The sequence below is a fragment of the Marmota marmota genome, unplaced genomic scaffold, assembly GCF_001458135.2.
Source record: "Marmota marmota marmota unplaced genomic scaffold, marMar, whole genome shotgun sequence".
Classification (NCBI taxonomy): Eukaryota; Metazoa; Chordata; class Mammalia; order Rodentia; family Sciuridae; genus Marmota; species Marmota marmota.
Window position 1 is genome coordinate 4,276,316 of NW_026000221.1, and position 24,477 is coordinate 4,300,792.

The window sequence follows — 24,477 nt, forward strand, 5'->3', positions numbered from 1 at the left end:
GGGGATTGAACTCAGGGGCACTTGACCACTGAGCCACATCCCCAGCCCTATTTTGTATTTTATTTAGAGAAAGGGTCTCACTGAGACGCTTAAGGCCTCAGTTGCTGAGGCTGGCTTTGAATGTGCAATCCTCTTGCCTCAGCCTCCCAAGCTGCTGGGATTACAGGTGTGTGCCACAGTGCCCATATTTTATTTTATTTTTTTTATGGTTCAATAAATTCTATCTCCTCCACCCAGGTCTTTTGAATAACCTTCCTCATCAAGCCCCCTCCCTGAGAGGAAGAAGAAAGAAAGGGACACCACCTCGTAATTTCACCAAGGGTGATTGTGATCAGCACAGTTAGTTGTGCAGCACCACAGAGCCTGGTCCACAGACTAGAGGCCCAGAATGCCCAGGCCACAGTGAAGCCAAAGAACACACCATCGCAGCTACAGGCTGTGTCACCTGTAGGAACACTTGACACCTCAGGGCTTTCTCAGTTACCCAGACTCACTGCCCTCATGCCCACCGTGCTCACTCTTGCTCCCTACCACCACCAGCCCCAGGGCTTACACACACTCCATTCCTGTGCAAGACAGTGGGTGGATGTCTTGGGATGGGTAACTAGGAGTGTCCCGGAGAGGGGTCTTCCTCACTGCTGTGCCGTTATCCAGCACAGTGGGCTTCAACATGGAGCATGGGATAACTATTTATGGGGTGACTGTATAAATGCATCAAGAGCCTGAACTCCAAAACTGGCTGGTGGTGCATACCTGTAATCCCCGCAGCTGGGGAGGCTGAGACAAGAGGATCGAAAGTTCAAAGCCAGCCTCAGCAATTTAGTGAGGCACCTAAGCAACTCAGTGAGACCCTGTCTCTAAATAAAATACAAAATAGGACTGGGGAGATGGCTCAGTGGTCGAGTGCCCCTGAGTTCAATCCCCGGTAGCAAGAAAGAAAAGGAGCCAGAACCTCTTCAGCTCTGATAACAGGAAACAGGGGAGCAGCACCACAGTGGCCCACCTAGAGCAGAACAGGCCAGCGCCAATTCAGCCCCAAGAGATTCAGAGCATCCCAATGGTGAGGCCACTAAAAGGAAAAAAAGGAGAAAGAACTAAAACCTGTGTGGAAAGGGAGAGGCAGAAATGAAAAGCATCCACTACTTGCTAAATCAGCACTTGCCAATCACTCGCTACACAAATTAATGCTGCACAAATTAACTAATTTAATCTTCTCAGTGCTATTACTTAAAGTACTCTTACAATTTCGTTTCCAGGTAGGGAGACTTAGAATCAGAGAAGTTAAACTACTTGCCCAGAATCACACAGCTAGGAACTGGCAGTCATGTTCTATACTGAGAGAGAATCTGATTCCGAACTGCAAGATCTCAGACTGCATTTACCAAAATGTACCCTGCAGAATACACTATCTCCTCTGGGTAACTGGGAATTGTATCATGAATCCATAAAAACGAAAGCAGGTGGTGAAAGGCAAAGTTAAAAAATGGTAAGTTAATTGAATTTTTTCTTCTTATTTATTTATTTATTTATTTGTTACCAGGAATTGAACCCAGGGTTGCTTAACCACTGAGCCACATCTCCAGCCCTTTTTATTTTGAGACAGGGTCTCTTTAAGTGGCTTAGAGCTTCACTATGTTGCTGAAGCTGGTCTCAAACTTGCAATCCACCTGCCTCAGCCTCGGGAATTGCTGGGATAACAGGCGTGCATCACCACACCTGGCTTAAGTGAACATTTTTACTGAAAACTTTTTTTTTTCAGAGTTTTGAGACTGCTAATGACCATGAGGAATCTGCAAGAGATGACATGAGTGTTCCACACTAGGGACGGGGATGAGATCCCACTTTGAGAAGCAATGCCCTGGTCTGAGCTCCTGGGTTGGCCTGGGGTCAGTGGAGGGAGCATGTGACTAACAGGGCAATGCAGCAGAGGATCTGGAAAACTCTGCAGCCACTCAGAACTCTGTACCTCGGCCCTCCTCCTGCAGAGTCCAGTCCTGGGCCTCCCCTGCTCCTACCTGTGCAAGACAGGAAAGGCCTCTGCAGTGGCCCAGGGCTCCCCCCAGCTGTGCCCACCTGCTGCTCTCAGCAGGGCGTCTTTCTTGGTGGACTTCACAAAGAAAATTTCTCATCTGAGTTAATAATTCTTCCCTTCAATTCTGAACTGCTGTCCATCCCTTCTGCAGGGAGATTTGGCATTAAATCATTACAAAAAGAAAAAAAAAAAAAAAAGATATACTTCCTTATCCTAATCTCAGAAAGAATTCGTATTTGAAAGCCTGAAGTTGATGGCTATTATATTTCACGGACAGAGCATTAATGATTCGTTTCAAGATAACAAGTTAAAGAAATTGGAGCCTCATTTTAGAGGCCAGGTAAGGCACTTTTCTTCTAACTGCTTTTGAGTCAATTACATGATGATAAGTGCAGGCTCCAGAAAACCCTGTTGTGCAAAGTTCAGTAAATATCTTTAAGCAGAGAGAGCAATTACAGCCCAGCAACTACTTCTTGAGTATTTTAAGTCTTCTAACTATTCACACGAACATCTAAGATAATCAGAGGCCACAGGGGCATTTCAAAGGTCAAGCTAGAAAGCTGGGTTCAAAATTCTGATTACCTGTGACAGCCAGAGCCCAGGGTTCTACGGCAATGGATGATGACTTGAAGAAGTTATGTATGCAAGAGTCCTACAGGAGTAACATCAATTAGCAAGTATGTCTGAGGTTCCTAATCACAAGTATCACATCACCAAACAAAATCCTCCAAAATATTGTCTTCCTTATGTCACTCATCTGCTTAAGAACTTTCTATGGCTCCCTGTTGCTGAGAAAACAAAGTTTAAATTTGGTAGAATGGTATGGAATGACCTCCATAATCTATCTCCAATCACTTCATGACTGCAATGCACTAAAATGGCCCATGCTGGGTCCTCCTTCTTCCACCCACCTGCCCACCCTGCTGCAGACCACCTCTGTCACAGAAGCCTCTTCCACCCCCTTCTAGCCCATATTTGTCCTCTGGAACTCTGAAAGTGCTTTTCAACAAGTTCTATTCCTACAAAGAATAAGATCCCCACCACAAACCCACTACATTTGCGTCTCTTTTCAGTTTAGGAGGGAAAAGGACTTCTCTCTGCTGCTGACAACTTGCACTGGATCTCAGCAATTCTCCTATTTTTCTGGAAGATGAAATGCTCTGTACCTTCCACGCCTGTGGTTTATATTTCACCCAGTCGTGTCAGCCCTGATAGAGTGACCTCCCATTTTTATTGAGCAGCCCACAGTGTAATGGATGACATCTGCTGGGGCTGATATTTTAAGTGAAGGCTATTCTCAGCTCAGCCTGCTCTCCCCAGGGCTCCGTATAGAAATAGCCAACAGCGGCTACACCTCAGATACGAAGTGGGGCTACTCACGAAGGCCCTCTACCAACCCCATAAAGCCATGAGATTTTTCTGGAAGGATTCATCTGAGCAGACCCAGTTTTTAAACCTGCAAGCTCAGAAAAGCAAGCAGGGGATAGGCCATCACTTCTAGGAGAGAAAAATCCTTGTTTGCATCTTTTTCCTAAGCGATTTTAAATATCGGGTTGATTTGTGTGCTTAAAGTTTCTGTGTGACCCCCTGTGCCAACAGAAGTAATCATTTATACTCCCAGTAATGAAATGATACCCACCTTTCATGTACTCCCTTCTCCTATGTACATTAGAAAAAAATTAAAATGTCTGTCCTGGTAGGGGTTTTATACTTGTTTGCAACCAGGGGAGAAGAGTACATCTGACAGCTATTTGATCCTTGTAGGACAAGAACCTATTTCTGGTTCTTAACTTAAAAAAAAAAAAAAAAAAATCAGTTCACTGTAACCATCAGTCGAGTTGCCTTTGTGAGCAAAAGCCTGCTAGGGACATCTGCAGAAGGGCTCATTTATCAGACAGGGACAGGGAATTTGGAATTTGTGGCTCAGCATCTATGAATATTCTTCAAAAACCAAGTTTTATCCTTTTAAAGAAACTTCTCCAATTTTGATCATTTTTCATGGGAAATCCCTAAACTAAATTACTAATACCTTCATACACATCAGGGTGAATAATTGAGATGTTTCAGTCATGGTTAGATCTGGAAAGCAGTGAGGCCTGGCAGCCCAGGGCATGGAGAACCCAGACAGCCTAGAAAAAAAATAGTCTTCCTGTACACCCACCTTCACACCCCTAGAGTCCCCACCTGCCGAGACCCATGCTGCTTCTCCCACCCATTAACATATCCCACCCACTGCAACTGACCTGCTCCTCTCTCCCTGCTCCTCCTTGCTGAGCTCCCCTGGGGTAGGCACCTCAGCTTCTTTGCTCTCTCCTCAGTATCTTGGTGGCTTGTACAACCAGGATGAGCTCAGTAAAGATTTGAGAGGGATAGGATGGTCGAATGCATGCATGAATGCACAAACTATTGCACTCCTTCAAGGCATAAGTCAAAAGCATGTATGAAAAATTTAATACTAGTTCTGTTGGTAGGAAAGCTAGAGTCCAGAGTGAGTGGTCAATTAAAGTGACAAAGCAGAGGGCAGAAAAGGGCACTCCACACCAATGACATATCAATACCTCCCTTCAAAGTGACCGTGCTGTCCCATTTAGTACTCAAGCCATGCACTAAAGCTGATTCTCAGAAGCATGGGCCCTCGGAGACACGGGAGGCAATATCTTCCTCTGAGTCTCAGCGTCACGGCAGGAATGTACTTCAAGTGCAACCTACCATCATTTTCAGCAGCAGGGGCTGTGTCAAGAGCAGCCCCACGTGGAACGATGGGAGCAGGGACCTGATTCATGGCAGGTCCTTGTTGTGTCTTAAATAACTCACATGAGGATGTGGTTAGTGATTTACAACAGCCATCAAGCTACTATTCTATGCCTGCTGGGGTGTATGGAAAGAGCCCTCTGAGGACCCAGTGAAACCCAAATGGTCAGTCAATGCAGAAACAGATTTCTATTTAGGAACCATGAAGTAGGTACTTAACAAATGAAGTATCAGTGCCCTTCAAAACCTCCAGGATCAACGTTTTCCTTAGAAAATTTCATTTTTATGGCTCATGTGAATTGAAGAACATTTCTAGGAATGGGTTCTGTGGCTAAAAGCACTAGATTCAGCCCACAATTCACCAGCTCAGTCTGATAATCAGTCCACTATTTTTGTTATTCTAAACAAAACTAATCAATGATTGTACTGGTCAATTCAATTAAAAAAAACTGTCTAAATTTGTCCTAGATATAACCTTAAATAACCACCTTGATAAAATAATTGTTATTACCCTACTCAATTCGGTCCCCCAAATCAATAAAAACAAGACAGCTAGCTGGCCTTTGTGAGCATTAACTCAGCACACGAGGAAGGAAAAGACAGTATTTCTCATAGACTATACACAGCAAGACATGTTGCATTCCTTACCTTGGTCAAAGGGCTTGTTGGGATTCCAGTTTCTGAAATAATCATCCTAAAAGGAAAAAATAGAAAACGAAGGTCAGGTTTCAGGAAGCTTCTCACACAACTGCATAAACACTTGTCCTTCTCCCCATTTTCCAAAACACAAAGGAAAACACAACTTGGAAGTCTTTCCCTAAATAGGCATTAATGTCCAATCAAAAATACCAATTTACTTTTCAAATTTTTATATTTTATACTGTATGCATTAAACACTTAAAATACCAAAAACATTCCAGTCCAAAATGGAAACAGCACTGCTCTTCTTGGTTTGACACATAAACCCAGACACCTTCTATGAGCGAGGTGCATTTACTATCAAGTATACCACAGGTGCTGCCTGGCTGCTCTCACTTATGATTAAGCCTCTGGGTTTTTAACAGCTGATAATTCAACTGTCAACATTTCTTTTACATAGAGGCATGTATCTTGCAGTGCAGTTTCAGCTTTCCAACACTCACAAAACCTACACAGAGGGCCATTCAAACGTTAGAATTAAGCAAAGCACACATTCAGCTTAATACCATTTGTTCTGGGCATGCAAGGATGGAAAAATGAAAGGCCAGTCAATCTAGTCTATTCGTAACCACGTCTGTCTTGCACATAGTTTGCATCAATTTATTCTCCAAGGCTGGGCACTTTGTTACTTTGAAATTGTAAGAGCTAGGTCACTCACTGCTTCAGAGTTATATTAATCCCTTACCCACATTTTTTTTTTTTTTTTGGTACTGGGGATTGAACTCAGGGGCACTCGACAACTGAGCCACATCCCCAACCCTATTTTGTATTTTATTTAGAGATAGGGTCCCACTAAATTGCTTAGGGCCTTGCTAAGTTAATGAGGTTGGCTTAGAACTCGAGATCCTCCTGCCTCAGTTTCCTGAGCCACTGGAATTATAGGTGTGCGCCACTGCACCCGGCTTCTTCCCCACTTCTAATAACCCTTCCCTTCAGATAGCCACTCACTTGGTCCTTCCCCTCCACACTTCTTGGCCCCACTGTTCCCCAGTACATCACTGTCAACAAAACTGAATAGTTTGCCAGGAGAAGAGATGTCACTCCTTCCTATTGACCTCAGACTGTATCTAAGGCCTCGGCCGCTTTCTAGTTAATATCCAGCTTATTTGCTCTGTTTTTGGCAGATGCCTTGCATGCTGCAGATACTTTCAAAAAGATTTTCAAAATAAGGCCTCAATTTCTCTTCCGGAGAAGTTAATTTACATCAAAGTACACAATTAGTTTAAATTATTGTCCAGACTGTCTCCTGCTGCAGTTTATCTCCAACAAAATCTCCTGTGAATTTTATCAGCCTCTGTGTTGTTCAATTACCTGGCTTTATTAGATCCTTGTTGAGTTCACCTAAGCCTTTAAATAGATTTTAGGAAACTGGATTTAGAGTAAAATCAGAACATATTGCTTCTTGGCCAGTGACTCCATCTTCCAGAGCATGAATAGACATGAACGGGTTCCTCTGGATCCTGGAGATGCAGCATTAAACTATTTTTAACTCCAAGGAATTGGCCCACTTTGTTCTGGCTTTAATTTTCTGGCATAACTGACCTCCTCACCCAACTGGTTAGGGAGTCTCCAAGATCTACACCATGAAATATCACTGAGAAAGTTTAAAACAATCTCTCTTCAATATCTCCCTCCACTTTTTATTTCTTTTTATTTTGAAATTCTGCTAAAACTTGGACAACCAGTATTAAATTATTATTTTAACTTAAGGACTGAATGGTGGGTAAGAAATTTAGAACCTGATGTCTCGGTCTGACGCCAGTGTACTCTTACCTGACACAACCCTCTTACCAATGGATGGTGCTGTTCACCAGGGTAAGAGAAGAAAGAACTCAAAATGAACTTGTTCTTACCACCGGAGGGAAAAAAGTAACACACTGTCCATCCTTCCAACTGCAGTTTATCAATGCTCTGTCAAACACACAGGGGAAAGTGCCATGTCCAATGGCAATGTGACAGCTTATGAAACCTTTTCTACTTGAGTATGCTGTGCTGATACATAGAAGCCCTTGGAAGCTTGGGATGTGTGTCTGACAGGGAAGGGCTGGAGCCAAAGACCAGTCCCTCTGCTTCAATTTCACATGTCACATTCTCTTTGATGTCAAAGAAAGGTTGGAGCAAGTCTCAAGAACTGAATATTCTCTAATCATCCCAACACACTCCATAACTGGGAGGAAATATTCTTCTGGACCTTGTCACTTTCCCAGGTTAACTACGATTGTCATTTTATATATTTCTTGGGGAAAACCATGGTTTTAAATGTATACCCTCTTAAAGCAGATATTTGCATTAGAATATTTAAAACCTACTGCAAATGTAATAACACTGCCTAATTACTGTCAAAATGTGAAAGAACACCTTGAGTAAAAACTCATTATGCAAAATAAGCCCTTCAAACAGTCCCTTGCCCAGCAAGGCCAAACAGGGAAGGAAACTTATTTCCTACATCTGATTGCTTCTGCTCTGCCTCAGGAAAGGAGATTGCCAAAGCAAAAACCAATGAGCCAGAAGCAGGTGAAATCTTGGGTGTCACGGCTTTGGCTGCAGCTGATAGAAAAGCCCCATCAGGGGTCAAGATGTTGAGTATGTGTAAATATTCTACGCACCAGAGCCCACTTGGGGGATGGTCAATGACCATGGGGGAGGGGACTCTGCAGTCACTGCTGCTGTCAAGGTCACAGTATAAGCCATTGAGGCACACGTGATCACCCTTCCACACACACCAGCCACACAGTAAGTTCACACAGGCTGGGGCTGCTTAGATGAATTCCATGAGTCTGGGAGAAGGCAACATCAAACCTATGTGCAAAAACCTTAAAATAACAGAAGGCATCTCCCAGAGTTTCACCTCCTGACAATTTGCTAATCCTTGTGCCCTGCCTAAAAATGGAGTCTCCCAGGACATAAAGACAGCTGTATGTGGTCTTGAACCAATGCTCTACCAATACCACAGCTAGTCACTTCTCTAGGGCCTATGACCCAGGAGACATAAGCCAAGCTTTTATCTTACTTTCTAACTTAATTAAAATATACAGGATATATGTGCTATTGCCAGTTCTTTTGTTTCCACCCCGGGAGACAGTGTGCTTATTCCCACACACCTAACACTACATTATCTGAAAGTGTGTTCTTGTAGCCTGGACCTCAAAGTCTAGTCCAGATGTCAGCAAGGTCCAGGACTTTAAGAGCTCTTATCTCTGACCTCCCTCATGGCCCATGAAAGTTGCAGCCTATTGAAATTCAGACTTTGGTGAAAGGCGTATTGGGTAGATGAAACTTGTCAGATGAAATGTGTCTGAGTTGGCCTCTTGACTGGTAATTTTATCATCTAGTGATGAAGCTTTTTTTTTTTTTAAAAAAGACATGCAGGGACCACAGCAACAGTTAACTAAAACATAAACCTTACTAGAAAGATGCATATCTAAATATAGCCATTTATTAAATTGAATAACTCCCATTAATGTATTATACTGGTTTAGCGATGAAGGATGGCAGTGTTACTCCCCATGTATATTTTATGGTCCATGTTGCAGAACATAATTGTGTCAGGCCTCCACTGGACAAAGTGGAGAACAGTTTGCTCTAAATTCTAACTAACCCATAGGAGGAAAGGCCGATTCCATTCCACTAGAACATTTTATAATTGAAACTCATCCAACTCTTTTTTTAGGGACTGTTAAAAATACAGAAGAATCTATTAATTTAAACAGAGACTCAAACTTGAGCACACTGATGGATGTCCAAAATCATGAAGTATTCCAGGGCAGCAGGAAAATAATCCTAAAAAGTCAGCACAAAGATCATAGCAAGAAAGTGCTGAATCATTACAGGTCTAGGTAAGGATGAAGGAAGGAGGTAGAGTTAAGGGTAGAAGAATTAGAAGCTGGTAGTGACTCTTGCTACTATTATTTTGTTACCCTCTACAGCTGATTGACATAGATAAAACAATATTTCTCCATTCATCTCACTAACTAAATATCACATTATTATAAGGATGGAGCTTACAAAATTTTTGGCTCCCAGTAGCTGGTGCAAAGGAATTAACTCTGGGTTTTCAACTACTTTAGAGATATTCTGTTCTGATCAGCATCCATGAGAAAGAAAAAAAATATGTATACATATATGTGTGTATACATATATATACTGCATATATAACCCTACAAATTACATATAATAGACATTAGTAAAGATATGTCTACTAATAATTAATAGGAGTAGCGTAGATGATGTAACACACACAGAGTTGGCTTTCTGTATCCGTAGATTCAACTGATGAGGATCAAAATTATTTGAAAGAAAAAAGTGTCTGCCTTGAACATGTATAGGCTTTTTTGGTTATTATTCCTTAACTAATATAGTTTAACAACTATATCCTTAGTTTTACATTTTCATAATACATTTATATTGTATTAGGTGAGTCATCTCAAGATGATTTAAAGTATATGGGGAGGATGGAGCAGGTTACATGCAAATGCTACACTATTTTATATAAGAGACTTGAGAATCTGCAGATATTGGTATCCTCAGGGGTCCTGGAACCAATATCCCAAAGATATTAAGGGATGACAGTACATGCCAAGAACATCCCATTCTATAATGCATCTTCTAATGTAATCTTTAAGTCTGCCTAACACGAAATGATACCAAAATACTCCTGCTATAATATGGGTACTTAAGTATTTTGATCAGGGATGATCATAAGCAATGGGAAAGTCTATGGTTACAGCCCATTTAGAATGGGAATGTGAATTTCCTTTCCCTGTGCCAAGCCCAAAAATGGCTGATGCAATTTAGCTCAAATATTCCCCAGGGATTTGGCTTTCAAGCGTCGCCTATTTCAGCTCCAAAGAACGTCAAAGCCAACTCTAAGGAAGAGCTGGGGGGCAGAAACAAACACAAGCCACTCTGGAAACCCAACTGCTTTGGCTGCTGATTATGAGGATGAGGGTATAATTTATTATATACCACAGCTTCAGATGCCACAGATCAAAGGCATTTAGCTCACATGAAACAGATAATTTCTCCCTCATACATATTTTAGCTAAACCGTTTGAACCCTGCAGTTCCATCAGAAGATTACCTGAGATAATACAAATTACCAGCCTAGAAAGTGAATGGGAGCTGGGGTGAGCCACACAGCCCTGAACAGAAGGAAGCCAGGTACAGCAAGGCATGGCAGCCACTGTGGGGTCACCTGTGGGCCCACTGCAAGGAAATACCAACAGGAGAAGCCCTGGGCTACAAGGTCAAGGGGACTAAGGCCAGGTCTGCAGATCCCAGATGAAGGCTGACTTCGCTACACAAAACTCAAAACTTTCAGAAAGAAATCAATTAAGGGACTGTAGCCAAATTGTTCTCAAGGGGATTCAGGGCAAACTAGTTCATTTTTCAAACTGCTTGACTGGGGAAAAAAGGAAGATGGGCTGGGTGGTGGGTGAGAGGAATATCCCTACAATGATAACAGAAGTCACTAGAAAAGTGATATTTTCAGACAATGCTATGTAAGGGTACCCACTATATAATGCAATGTTTCCTTGTCATTTAATTTTTGTGCAATGGAAATCCCTGCTAATCAAGCTACTATGAGGTACAAAACACTTTGTTCACTGAAAAAGAAGTTAGTTACCCATACAGTCACCTTACCTCTAAGCTACGTCCATTCACATCTCTGGACAAGCAGTGTGCTCTCTGTGTACTTCAGGCAGGCCTGTCCCTCCCCGTCCCTGAAGAAGAGCCCCAGTGGGAATTCTTCTGAATGAAACAGCCCAGTCACCTGGCCCAGCTTGGACAGTGATTTGAGGACTCTCAGACACTACCCGTGAGACCCCTGTCCACCAGGAACTAGGAGTATGTGCACTATAGTCCTTCCCTGTGCACATATTACCCCCCACACCTGGCTAGTCTGCTGAGCAGGGCCATCCTTACTTACCTTCATATTCCCTAAGGCATCACTCAACAGCACTTGATAAATCCCTGCTGAATTGCATCAAATGGTAAGGAAACTGTTTCAGCTCCCGTAACATCTCTGCAATCCCTGTGAAATTCCCATAACTGCTGCTTGTGTGTGTAAGCACAGGTGGGTGTATGTTTATACACACACTCTAAATCACTTTCATCCTAAATAGAGCAATTCTTTGATAAATTGATCTGACATTTGGTGTAAAGTCCTGTAGGCCTTAGACAAAATGATTTAGAAAATAACAATGTCAGTTGCTCTGCTCTTTCAATAAATAACCCACCAGTAAAACACAGATAATAACTGACAATCATACTTGTACTGTAACTAATGAGAAAAGATAAAGCAGCAAATGGACTGTTTATATGCATTTGATAAATTGCATCTCCTGGATATACCAATGAAAGACAAATGTGTGTGATACCGGTTCACTGAACAAAAACAAATATTTACCACCAAGATTTAGGATGCAGGATAAAATTTACATGTCATTTGGCAACTACTTTGATGCTATGTCTACATACAGTGGAAAAGTCAAAAACCTACCTCAACTTCCTGAGCACGAAAGCATTATGAATGAGAAAAAAAAAATAAAAGAATCACATCAAACAATAGGAAGGAATGTATACATTTTTGATAATTGCATTAAAATTTCAAATTCTCATAACATTAGAAAGATCATAGCTAGATATCATCTCTTAAGTCACCTACCATCATTCCTTTGCAAAGGTCCCATCATTCATGAAGTTCACGGGAAAGGACTAGAAGTTATGGGGTAGAATAACCAAAATGGGAGAAATCTGAGTGTGTTCAGTGATCTATGCACTATTACAAAAGGACTAGCAAAATCATGATGAAATCCAAACACCCAGCCCTGGTGTTCATCTGCAGGAATTTCAAATGGGCCTGTGACATCCGTCCAGAGGGCAAAATTCAATTAAAGAAAAAATATCAAGATAACATTAGGGACCAAGAGTAATAGACCTTCTACATTCCTGCAAAGAAATTGTTTTGCCTTGCAGCATCAAAATATCTTGGAGGTGGGCTCGGACCTAAGAAAAACATGAATTTATGGTCTTAGGATGTATGTGAAATGAATAGGATTGGTATGACCCCTCCAGCTGATTAAAGGACTAGTGCCATCACAAGGAGCTTTCCCTGCTTGGGGACTTTTTGTCAGCCCATCTAAGCCAAGGTGGAGGGAAGTGACTCACTAATTTGCTCTTTTCCCAAATAGAAAAGTTAAGCCTGAACAAAGTTTTTTCTTAAAGCTCTGCTTTGCATTTGGGATTTTCTTCTGGGGATATAAATGGGCACAGGATACTCCATATGTACTCTGACCAAGACAAGCATGTCTTTGCAGACTCAAAAACACCAATACCTTTCATTGTGTTAGCAAAATTATCAAATTGTCTGAGCTAACCAAGAGCAATCTTCTCAGTATTGTGGAAGAAGAGAAGAGGTTAAGGCAAAGGAAATACTAGAAACAGGGCAGGCTTTTAAGCAGATGAGGGTTCAACTTCCAGCTCTAGCACTCACTCACCCACTGTGTGGCCTTGCACAACCCATTTGGCTTCTCAGAGTCGGTTTCCTTATCCATAAAACAAGCCACTTGTACCTACCTTGAAGGATGATCTCAAAGATTCACAATCATGATACAAAGTACCCAGTATACTATCTGGCACACAAATTAATAAATAAAAGCAATCATTACCATAGGTACTTGTATGACTGCACATATGAACGACACTACATCATATACAACCAGAGAAATGAAACGTTGTTCTGAAATTGTGTACAATGAATCAAAATGCATTCTGCTGTCATATAGACCTAATTAAAATTAATTAATTAACTAATTAATTAATTAAACAAACAAAAAGCAATGTTCACATTCGTCTCCAGAGGTTTATGTTAGTGGGACATCCCAGGTACATGAAGGAAACTCGGTTTTGTGAAAATAATGATATGTTTAAAATTTCAATAATGTGACTTCTTATACATTTGAATTTTACCAATTAGGCCCAAGTGAAGGGAGACCAATTGCAACTGGGAAAATAATTATGAAATATTTTAAGTGCATGTAATTTCATTAGTCTCACATATGAGGAGTGCTTGAAAAAAAATTCAGTGAAATATGAAGATTCAAGCAGGCATGATTCTGTTTAAAGTCCAGATTCCCACTCTCTTAAGTTCAGTGACCCCCACCTATTAAATGGACCTGTCTATAATACTCACCATTGGGCTCTTTTGTTCATCAAAAGTGTGGTGTTTGGACCACTGTAAGGTATTAGATATCATATAAACAAATTAAAGTTTCAAATACGATTAACTGCAGCCTGATAAGGAAATGACCCCGAACAGGCCAAATTTCTGTGTAATCATCAATTTGCACTCAAAACAGATGGGGGAACCCTGAAAGGATCCATCTCACTGGCCCACCAAACAAGGCCCTTGCCATCTTGTATCATGTAAAGCTTTACTTCCCAGAAAGTACAAGTTACACTGGCCCGAAGCCCAGCCTTGTCCAAGTATCACAGATTCCAAATTAACTAGGTCCTGCCATCTTTCTGAGAATGCCCCCTGCCCCCACCCCCAGAGCTGGCAGGCCTCCATGAGCAAGGCAGATGCTGCCTTTTAGAAAACTAAACATGAGCTAGGAATGGATCCCTCACTCCTTCCTCCCCACTCATTCTCTCTGGGAGGTACTAATCTCAGGGGCTGGCAAAGGCTGTGTTGGTTGATGACTGAGGTGACAGAGGAACTTGACATCATTCCCCTACTTAAAATATCAGCGCAACTTCCAGGCTCATGCCAACCCACTAGCTCCACTTGTAGAACCTCCCCAAGACTTAACCCCTGCAGAGCCTTATTATCTCCCTGGGGCCATGCTCCAGGGAGACAGTAAATGAGCTGATTTTGGGACCTGCAATGGCCCACACTCTCAATTTTCAAAACTCTGCCCCTTCTGCCCCATTCTGTGCCTGAAACAGGCTTCCTCACCCCTCCTTGATTAACGTGTACTGTTCTACAGAACCCCAGTTTAGACACCACTTCCTGTGGAAAGCTCCACCTTGTCCCTAATCCCTCTGCACTCTACTAAATGATCTGTGCCCCTATGCTGCCCCCTACCAAGTGCTGAAACACCCACATAACCACAGCTGGCTACTCTTCTGTGGCTTGGCTCCATGGATGGCAATGCCCAGGGCCAGGGCTGGGTGGCCTCCCCACAGAACCTCAGCACCTAGGGCAATGCTTATTCTTAATAAGTACATGCAAACATCTACTGAATAAGCACAGGCAACTCAGCCTGGCTTTTTATGTCAGTATCTTTGGTTGCCATTCCCTAATTTCTTTCCCTTTAACTAAAGACCATAGGCTCTGTGGCTGGAGTTTTCTGAGGAAGGTGAAATAGCAACATAAACTGGGGGACCAGTGGAAATGATGTCAGAAGGGTTCAGCAGGATAGATCAGGTTGCACATGAGGTGTATAGAGGAACCCCTACTTGATATCCTCACCCCACTGATGCCCCAAGTCACCCAAGGAACATGCACACTCTAAGTCTTAGTTCACCAGAGCTAAACTAAAATCGGATGCAAGAATTCAGCACCTGCATCCAATGGAAGTACAAATCCAAAAAAAATGAATTCCAATTAAAAAAAACAGTAATATTAATAATTATCACTACAATAATAGTAGCTACCACTTAGTGGTTGGAATCTGTTTGCCCCAATGCTAATTTATGTTTTATTTAACGCTTGCAATAACTACCTGAGTAGAGCACAAATCACCACCCCTGCATCATCATTTGGGAAACTGAAGCTTAGATGAAAATCACACGGCAAGTGAGATGCAGAACCAGGATTTGAGCTCCAATTTTGCTAGGCTTTAAAGATGATGTTTTCCCCACTACACACCCTGCCTCGATGGCACCATGTGAAGGGAGGGACTGTGAGGCATGTGAAGACTGGAGTCCCTAGAGAGAGGGCATGGAGCTGGCTACCACACAGAGATGGACTATGATGCTTATGGGAGACATCAAGATATGGGAGAGATGAACGCCCAGACCAGAGTCCTCCCGCAAAAGACTTAATACCACTGCTGGGATCTTAGTGAATCTGAAGCCTCAGCTTTTCCATATGAGAAATGGGAGAATGGAAACACCTGCCTCACCAAGTCTCTGTGAAACTGGACGGAAAATCCATCTGTTGTTCTGACCCAGGAAAGCAGGAAGGATGCTCTGACTTCCCAATCTACACTTACCCCAGGCCCAGCCTCACTAAAACGGCTCCCCTGGCAGAAAGATGGCCTTCAGGACCAAGGACAGCAGCCTTGATAGCTGGCCTCCAGAGGTGCACTGGAGTCCCTTGGACTGAGTGCTACCTCAAACCTGTCTGCCGCTGGCACTCCCAGAAGCCCAGTTCAAAGTGACACACCCAACACTGACATCAAAGTACTGAACAAGGAATGGCAGCCTGGGCACCAGGCCTCTCTGGAAATCTACAACCATAGCCTCAGCACGAAATTTCCATTAGCTGCATAGCTCTGGCTGCCACCACAGCTCCCAACCCTAATGTTCAACCCCTTCTCTTCCAAGGAACATCCCAAAAGGGCTGCAATCAATATTCCCTTCACAATATCCTAGAACTGTCCCAGCACCACTCTGCCAGTGATCTTCTACATCCTGAGGCCCCAGACTTCAGACCACTGCTCCTTAACAAAGACCCCAAAATGAAAACTTTAATAAAGAACCCGAGGTCTTTTGTCCACTCCAAACTCACAGTGGTAGTCAGGATTTGAAGGCTCTTGTGTGAAATTTGCAATTTCTGAGACAACATTTCCCCATGATGAGGGGTAACCAGAGTAAGCAAGCCTGCCGAAAATGGGCCCACATGCCCCAACCCGCCTGCCTCTGCAGTTACCAGCAGGTTTCCATGGAGGAGAGTGGGCACCCTCCTGCTGAGGTACTACCAGGGCCAAAATCAGGGTTCAGCGCATGGGTACAAGAGTTTCCTGAGACTTACTGAAGATTTTACCCATATTCTCAAAGTCTGCTTGGCCCAAGAAAACCTGGATCCTAGAGACCTGAGCCACACTGCCTGTCTCCCAATAAGCTTTGATGGTATTTTGTAGTGAATTGTCTCTCAATCCCAGAACTTCCCAAAATAAGCCTGATATACTCAGAAGATGTAGAGAGATGACCACAGGCACTTCAGCCAGGCTCCTCCCCTAAGAACTAGCTCACCTGGCTGTGGGACATAAAGATAGCACACTTTTGTCATAGGAACAAGACGGAACTGTAAGAGAATCATCCTTACACCAAGAGCAACATGCTGGGTCCCCCAGTAGGAGTCTACTCTATGGACATATAGCTGTCTTGTTACCCTCCAGGCACATTTCCATGATCCAGGCATGCTCACTGCAAGACTGGGGCACCCAATAAGGCAAAGTGAAATTAGAAAGAACCTAGAGTCGGAGACTCAACACCTGCATTCCTGATGAGACAACCAGACAATCTACAGGCACTAGGAAGCCACTGGAGGACTTCACTGGAGAATGACTCATTAAAACTGATATCTTCCAAAATATTCTCATCCCTATGTGGGGAGAGATTAAAGGGAGCCCAAGTAAAAAAGTCCCAATGAAAAAGTTCATTGTACAAGTTTACCATCATCATGCTGAATAACAACCAACCCATACTCTAATGCAGCCCACAGTGTCCACCTAGAAGATAGGAAAATGGACATGCAAGTAGATAAAGCATAGCAGTACCTTATAAATGTGGTCATTTATTAAAAAAAAAAAAAAAGATCAGAGGAGAAAGCCACCAATCACTCCAGGGAGTCAGGGCAGACCCTACTGAGAAAGTGGCATCAAGCTGGGTCTTGAAGGACAGAAGTACATTCCAGGGAAGGAGCATATGGTGGGGCAGAAGCAACCATTGCAGATAGGCACCCAGAACAGACCAGCATGTGCAGTCTTTGCAGCAAGTGCCCTCAGCTCCTGAAAAAGTCAGTGACACCTGAGCCCAGGTGCCATGATGGAGAAGAGACAGCAGGAGGCACAAAGGTCCCTTCACTTCTCAGTCTACCCTCTGTTCTGCGACTAGCAAGCTCTGTTGCTACTGGGACTGGTTTGGAGGGATAAGGCATATGATGATAATCATAATCTGCCAATTTAGCTGAAAGGTTGAGCAATGGCATCATGTCTAGAGGAACATATTGACCCATGGCATGCCACTCCAGGGACCAGACCAAGCCCACGGCCTGGCCTGTCCATCCCATCACCAAGAATCCCCATGCCACCTGCTAAGAGCATGTGGGCATCATTATGAAACACAATTAGAACTGACTGGCCTGACTGTCTGCTCTCCCTCCTCCTGAGAAGACATATTGACAGCTTGCTCCACCTTCTCTTCATTAAATAATTAAGCGAGTTCCCTCTGAGGATGAGCTTCTGGTGAATAAGGACCATGTCATGTGACCCCACTCTGGAAGATAGGACCCTGAAGGATCCCCTCCCAACCCTCAGACAGTGAAAATAACCAATGGCCTATTGTTCTCACACTACCTTTGAAAGGCCCCACACTTGTTTGCAGAGGAGTTCCTTGGTCCTCATCTTTTAAAATAAAAATCCTCCAGGGTAAAATGATCAGGTGTGATCATTTATATGGTAACAAAATACACATCAATGAGGACATATTTATTTCTTGTGAGGGAGCACTCAGTGGGCAGAAGCCATGTAATACTTTTATTTTTATGCTTTCTTTTCATTTATTATTTGGGGAATAACAATGCAAATCCCTTGCAGTCCTAAAATTCTATGATTCCAAGTATGTCAAATAATAAATCAAATATGCCTGAAAGCTTTGTGTAAATAAAGTAGGAACATTTTTTCACGCACTAGCAAGGAATAGAACGTACTGATAGAATCCAAGGTGGACCAAAGCAATAAGCTGTTTTTGCTCTGATTTTTATTTTTGCTTTTAAATTTTAAGGACCTAAGATGAACACAAATAGTAATTGTATCCTAGATCTTTATAACCCCTTTTCTAATAAATAACTTATGAACATTAGGAAAGATTCCAGTTGGGTTTTATGCGTGATGCACAGAACTACTGAGACAATCTCCTGAGTAAATTCCGAGACCAGTGGCATGCCATGGGTCAATATGTTCTTCTAGACCTGATGCTATTGCGCAACCTTAGCAAAATTAACCTCTGCATGTTGAAGACTCCTAAAGAAAGGTTACACAGGAAGATATGGGGAGAATATTGGGGGGTGTGGAGGCGGAGGGGGTGGACAAGGATGCAACAGTGGCTACTTCTCCTATCCTACAGACACACCCTCCTAGTACCCCAAGTCCCTCCCGCTAGGACCCTACAGAAGAACAAGGGTATCCCTGTCCACCTACATGCTCCAAGTCAGGGCAACTGGCGGCACTTTTCTGGTTCTGGGATTTGTTATAATTGTTTGTCTTATGTAGTCAGTTGCAAGGTCAACTTTTTTAGGATCTCAACTCTATTTCAATGTTCCCATTATCCACCATAAGAAGAAATGAAGTAAACACAGAAAAGGGTAACAGTGGTTATCAATAGTTGTGAGAATATGAGGGTTTTCTTCATGTTTGTATTTTTTTATTGCTTCTCAACATGTATGTTGTCTCCTTATTCGTACGTTTAAAGTCCTATGGGATGAGTACAATCAAAATAGCATTACCCTAATATTACAATCTGGGAGGTAGTAGCCTGAAGAGATAAATTCATTCTTACAAGAATTCACACAGCATTAAAACCTGCCATCAAAGAGCCATGTACACCAGTTGTTAGACTCCCAGAAACGTACCCACCAGCCAGACATGGGAAGTCAGAATGAAGCACTTCTTGGGCCAGTCCAAGGACAAAGCTCAGGAACACTTCCAGCAGCTCAATGAAACCACAGACTCTGATAATTAGCCTGTTTCTGGGATGGTAAACATTGCCACCCATTAATTTATTCCTTTTACTCTGGCATTTCTGCTACCTTATTAAGAAATGAAGGATCTGAAACAAGCAGGGGTGACCCTCAGCTCACCCACCGGCATGCAGCCCTTGGCCCCTGCCAGAACCATGCAGGAGAAAGACCCAGGGCTCACAGCAGAAATCACACGTTTCCCACGAGGCAGTGACAGCTCCTGCAACAAACCCAAATTGTGGCTCGATTTAATAAGGCATTCGCGGCCCAGATACCTCATCTAATTTACCAGCGGGACACACAAATCACAGCTAGAATCAGAGGCACCTTGTCAGGGCTGCCTGCTGGAATTATTTGGGAGCAATACTGCATGGGTTATTTTCACATTGCCCATCAGAGCCTCAGACGGCCGTTTCTCACGCCTCTCATTTCACAAACTCAGCTCTCAGCCCAGCTTGGAACTGAAATCAATGGTTCTGCTTCCCAATCGAAAACATAAAATACGTAAACACCCACGGCAGTTTCTTAACTGGTAACTCCTCTTGACGTTCCCACTGCCATCGCCTAAGTGACTCTGAACAAGTGACTTCACCTGTCCGAGCTTCAGCCTCCTCATCTGTGAAATGAGGACAGGGGTGCCTGCTCCCAAGGATGGATGATCAGCTACATATACGCCAGATGGCCCACACAGAACATGCACCAAGAAACGGCAACTACATTTTTTAATTGATCCCAGCATATTCTCTACTCTGAGCTGATAACAAGAGTTTTAAAAATGTGCCGCTGGTTTCCTCTGGATTAGTTTATTTGTGATGTTGCCATCCGGACTCTAAGGAGATTTTTAAGACATCAAATCTGGGTGATGGTTGCTTTGCAAAAGCAGCAGCCACCGCTCTGTGAGAAAGTGTAAATAAAATGCCACTTATGTAATCACATTACTAACAGCTGAACGCACGTGACCCAGAGCTGCAAATGCGCGTGTGTGATGGATTTCTCATTATGTGTCGGCTGCCACTGCGGTCCATTCAGCTGTCTGCAGGCGTCCTGGCTGGGAACATCTACGTTAGCAGGAGCACAGGCCCCTCCAGGAGCTATCAGTACGGACAGACTCAGCAGGAAGGGGCGATGCCTTCATAATAAGGTGATAAGATGAACAGAAATGTTTGTCTGGGGAAGAGCTGCCAGGTTCCCAGTTAGCCACTAAAGGTGCCTTCCTCAGCTTTCAGGGTGTCCCAGGGCCACATTTGCAGGAGGAAATCTCTAGCTTAATCTTTCTAGCTCCTACCAGGTGGGGTGCAGCCTCCTCCCAGGCTGAGGTTTTGCCTCCTTTTGACTCAGCAGTGCCAAGTGGCAGACCAAGTCAAAGGGGGCAGCCAGTCCCAGTCACGCTGCTCTAAGACCTGGCTTCTCCCCAAAGAGGACCTCAGAAATCCCATGGGTTCCCCATGACTAAAGCTGCCTTGCGAAGTGCCAAGAACTAGCTGGGTGTGCCATTTATGCTCTGGATAAATGCAGAACTTCTAAAAAGGCCACTTCAGGATGCCTTTGCAGTCTGTAGTCCAGAAGTGGGTGTTATTCCCTGGAGATATGCTCCCTGCAAATGGGTGACTTTGATTAGGGCAAGGCTTGACCTCAGAGACTCTACTCTTCTCGTCTCCACCTCCCAGTGGGACTTTTGGGCCCTCATGATCATTCCCCCTAACCTTGTTCATTGAAACTTGTTCCTGGACCCTTCCTTCAGAGTCAAGAGGGTTAAACAGCTCTGAGGCCAATCACACTGCTTTAAGAATCTAAGTCTCAAGTGACAATCCTGCCAATGTGTCTGCCCCCAAGTCTATGGCATACCTGTCAGCCTGAGTCCAGGAAAGGATGGGAGGTGAAGACAGTGAAGGACCATTAGACAGGGGAAAAGGGAAAAATGTTCTGTAAGTAGCCTTCCTAGAAAATGAGCATGGTCAAGGTGAGAATATGCTCTACTACAGACCTGAGATTGACAAGTGGGTGGTAGAGCAAGGGCCCAGGTCCTAGGGGAAGTACTGTACCCACCAGGCTAAGGAAGAGCAACCTGAGACTGCGTTCAACCTATAGGGGGAAGCAAACGAACGATCACTGAACATCCACTGCCTGCCAAGCACTGTGGCCTGCACTTGGCAGAGATGATCCCAGAGTTACAGCAAGGATGGTGCAAAGATGGACAAAATTCCACATTTTACTTGAGGAGACTATGGTTCAAGAGAGGGGAAGTAACTTGTTCTGGGTCACACAGGCAGAAGGCAGCAGGATAGGGACTGGAAGTCAGTTCTAACTGCAGAGCCCTGGGCTCTTTCCCTGCACCGTGACAGCCTAGCACTGCATGGTGGCTGAAGGTCCCACGGAGCCCTGGAGGGCAGGTGATGTTCCACCCAACTCAGACCTGAGTAACCAGTGGAGACTGAGAACAGCTGTTAGTGGAATCAAAGCTGGTTTAATTATGCACACGTTTGAGCTTCTCTTAGAGGCTAGCAATTCTACTCATTTGAAAGGAAAGGACCACCCTTGATAAAACTCAGGGAAGTTGAGCCTCAAGGGCTAAAATAGGGATCCCAGAGACTAAAAAGGGGGAGAGAAGAACTGAACTCTCAGGAGACATCTGGAGGGATGGGGAAGGGAAGAGAAGGAAGGAAGGTTCCGGGCTTGGCTCTGCTCTTATCACTGCGAGAAAGCCAGCAAAGGGGAAGGGCTCTTAGTGGCAGGGTGACCTCAAAGGGAGAAAATACACATTTAGTACATTTTTAGACTGTCTGCTGCCTCGTGTGTGAGGTGAGACCTATCCTCAGACTCCCACACAAGGTCTTGGATGAATTCCCAGGGGGCTGGCTAATATCTGTATGCAAGTAAGTTCTCCTTGAGGAAGGGGCTGTGGGTTTGAAGAGGGCCCAGTTCTGTGATTAGGTGAGGGCCGAGCAAGCAGAGTTTGTGAGGGAAGTTCCAGCAGCCCTAGGACGAGGATGGCTGCTCCACACCAGCCTGACTTCCTTGGGGATCAAAGGGGGATCTTCCTGGTGGGGTGGACTGCCAAATCTCAATCTGCTGAGGCCAACTAGCTGAGGAACACCAGTCCTCAGTCTGATCCATCATCATCCTGGATAAGTTTGCCTCTTCCCTGTTATGGTTTGGATGTGAGGTGACCCCCAAAAGCTCACATGTGAGACAGTGCAACAAGGTTGAGAGGAGAAATGATTGGGTTGTAAGAGTTTTAACCCAATCAGTGAATTAATTCCCTGATAGGGATTCACTGAGTGGTAACTGAAGTGGTTGGGTGTGGCTGAAGGAGGTGGCAATTGGGCCATGGCTTTGGGCATATATTTGTATCTGGTGAGTGGACTTGCTCTCTGCTTCCTGATCATACGTGAGCTGCTTCCCTCTGCCACACTCTTCCACCATGATGTTCTGTCTCACCCCAAGCCCTGAGGAATGAAGCTGGCCTTCTATGGACTAAGACTTCTAAAACCATGAGCCCTCAAATAAACTCCTCCTCCTCTATAATTGTGCTGGTCAGGTCCTTCAGTCACAGCAGTGAAAAAGGTGACTAAGACATTCCCTGAGCAGCAGTGCAAACCCAGACCTGGCCCAACAGCCAAGGCGGCTATTGGTGCCATGAGTTTAAAATCCTGAGGCCCACTTTACTAAGCATTCCTGTGGCTTCTGTATTCTTCTTCCACACAACAATTATGCCTGAATGACAGAACTGGAGAAAATATTAAATAAATTATGAACACATACTCAACCACAGCCAGACAGACCTTGTGTGCTTATTAATACTGTCTCTCTGCTCTTTAGAGGACCGCATTATTCTTGACTCTTTTGCAACGAAAATCTACTTGGGAACATAAATCTTCCTCACCATAATGTGAACCAGTCTCGTAACAACAGGAGCAGTTCATTACCAAGCCATCGTGGATTATATTTCTCTAAGAAAATAAATAACCAGTTTAAAGACCATCAGAAAAATGTTCCAGTGAAACTCAGCTTAAACATGATAATTTATGAGAAATTACCCAAAGCCACTCACATCTGCTATAATGAGCACAGGTGGTCCACCATGAGCTTTGAACTCAGAGAGAAGAAAATGACATCACATACAGGATGCCTATGAATTTCCGTTTTGATTAGATTTTCATGTTTGGCCCTCACTGGCCTTTGTGGCTGTGAAATAGAAACTTTGGGCACCAAATGTTTAGGCAGGGACGACTCAAAGAGGGTTCACCCTCCAAGACAGAGCAGGTTGCACAAGTTGCTCACCTCATAAGAATACAAAGTCAGGAAAGAAGCGAGGGGTTGAAATTCCACCTGCACTGCACTCAGTAACCAAGCACCTTGGAGCTGGGCTTCACCCACCAGAGGGGTCCCCTTCTTGTATTTCTCACTAAGGCCCCAAGGTAGCTGCCGTAGTCCTGCTAGGGTACCTCCCAACAATGCAAGATGAGAGAGGAGGAGCCCCACCAAAAGCCAGGGGATCCTACAGCCTGGAACTGTGACAGGAGACTTTACTGAGTTCGAGTGGGTACAATCACAGAGCAAAGAGGGTAGGGAAGCAGGTGACACAAACACAGGCATCAGTCTCAGTCAACCTGAGAACAGAGTGCTGCCTTGAGCTGAAAGACAGACCACTAACAGTGTGAATTCACAGACTCCATTATTCCAGTAGGTGGTAATAAGGAAAAGAGGTATTGTAAAGGAAGAGTTATACTAATTCTAATGAGCTCAGCAGATACTCATTGACTCTTGGTGATCAGTGCAGCATTCCTTCCAGGAAGTCAGGAGGTGCTGAAAGCATCCCTAATGCCCTGGAATTTGCTCTGTGGGAGCCAAGTTGAACAACAGGCTGAGCCCAGAAGGGGAGCCAGAGCCCACAGTGACAGGTTTTCCAGTGGTCCCACTGGCCCCTCCACCCCATGGGGCCATCATCACTCTCTTCAGAAACCAAACATTGTGGGGGCCCCAGGGACCCTGACACTTCCATGGCACACATTGTGTCTGCACCCAAAACTCTCAGGCCAAAGACAGCCAGGGCCAGCCCCGAGACTGACCTCAGGTCCCAAGTCCC

The 24,477-nt window shown here is 44.0% G+C and overlaps 1 protein-coding gene across 2 annotated transcripts in view; it reads right to left on the reverse strand.

Moving 5' to 3' along the window:
• Spock1 (SPARC (osteonectin), cwcv and kazal like domains proteoglycan 1) overlaps nucleotides 1-24,477 on the reverse strand; it is a 499,034-nt gene that overhangs the window by 268,246 nt on the left and 206,311 nt on the right. The window contains exons 3-4 of one of the 2 annotated variants that reach the window (XM_048792070.1): nucleotides 11,985-11,993; nucleotides 5,432-5,477 (exon numbers count right to left, since the gene is read on the reverse strand). In XM_048792070.1, the coding sequence (XP_048648027.1) occupies nucleotides 5,432-5,477; nucleotides 11,985-11,993 (55 nt within the window). The remainder of the gene's footprint in view (nucleotides 1-5,431; nucleotides 5,478-11,984; nucleotides 11,994-24,477) is intronic. The other variant, XM_048792071.1, reaches the window with a different exon arrangement.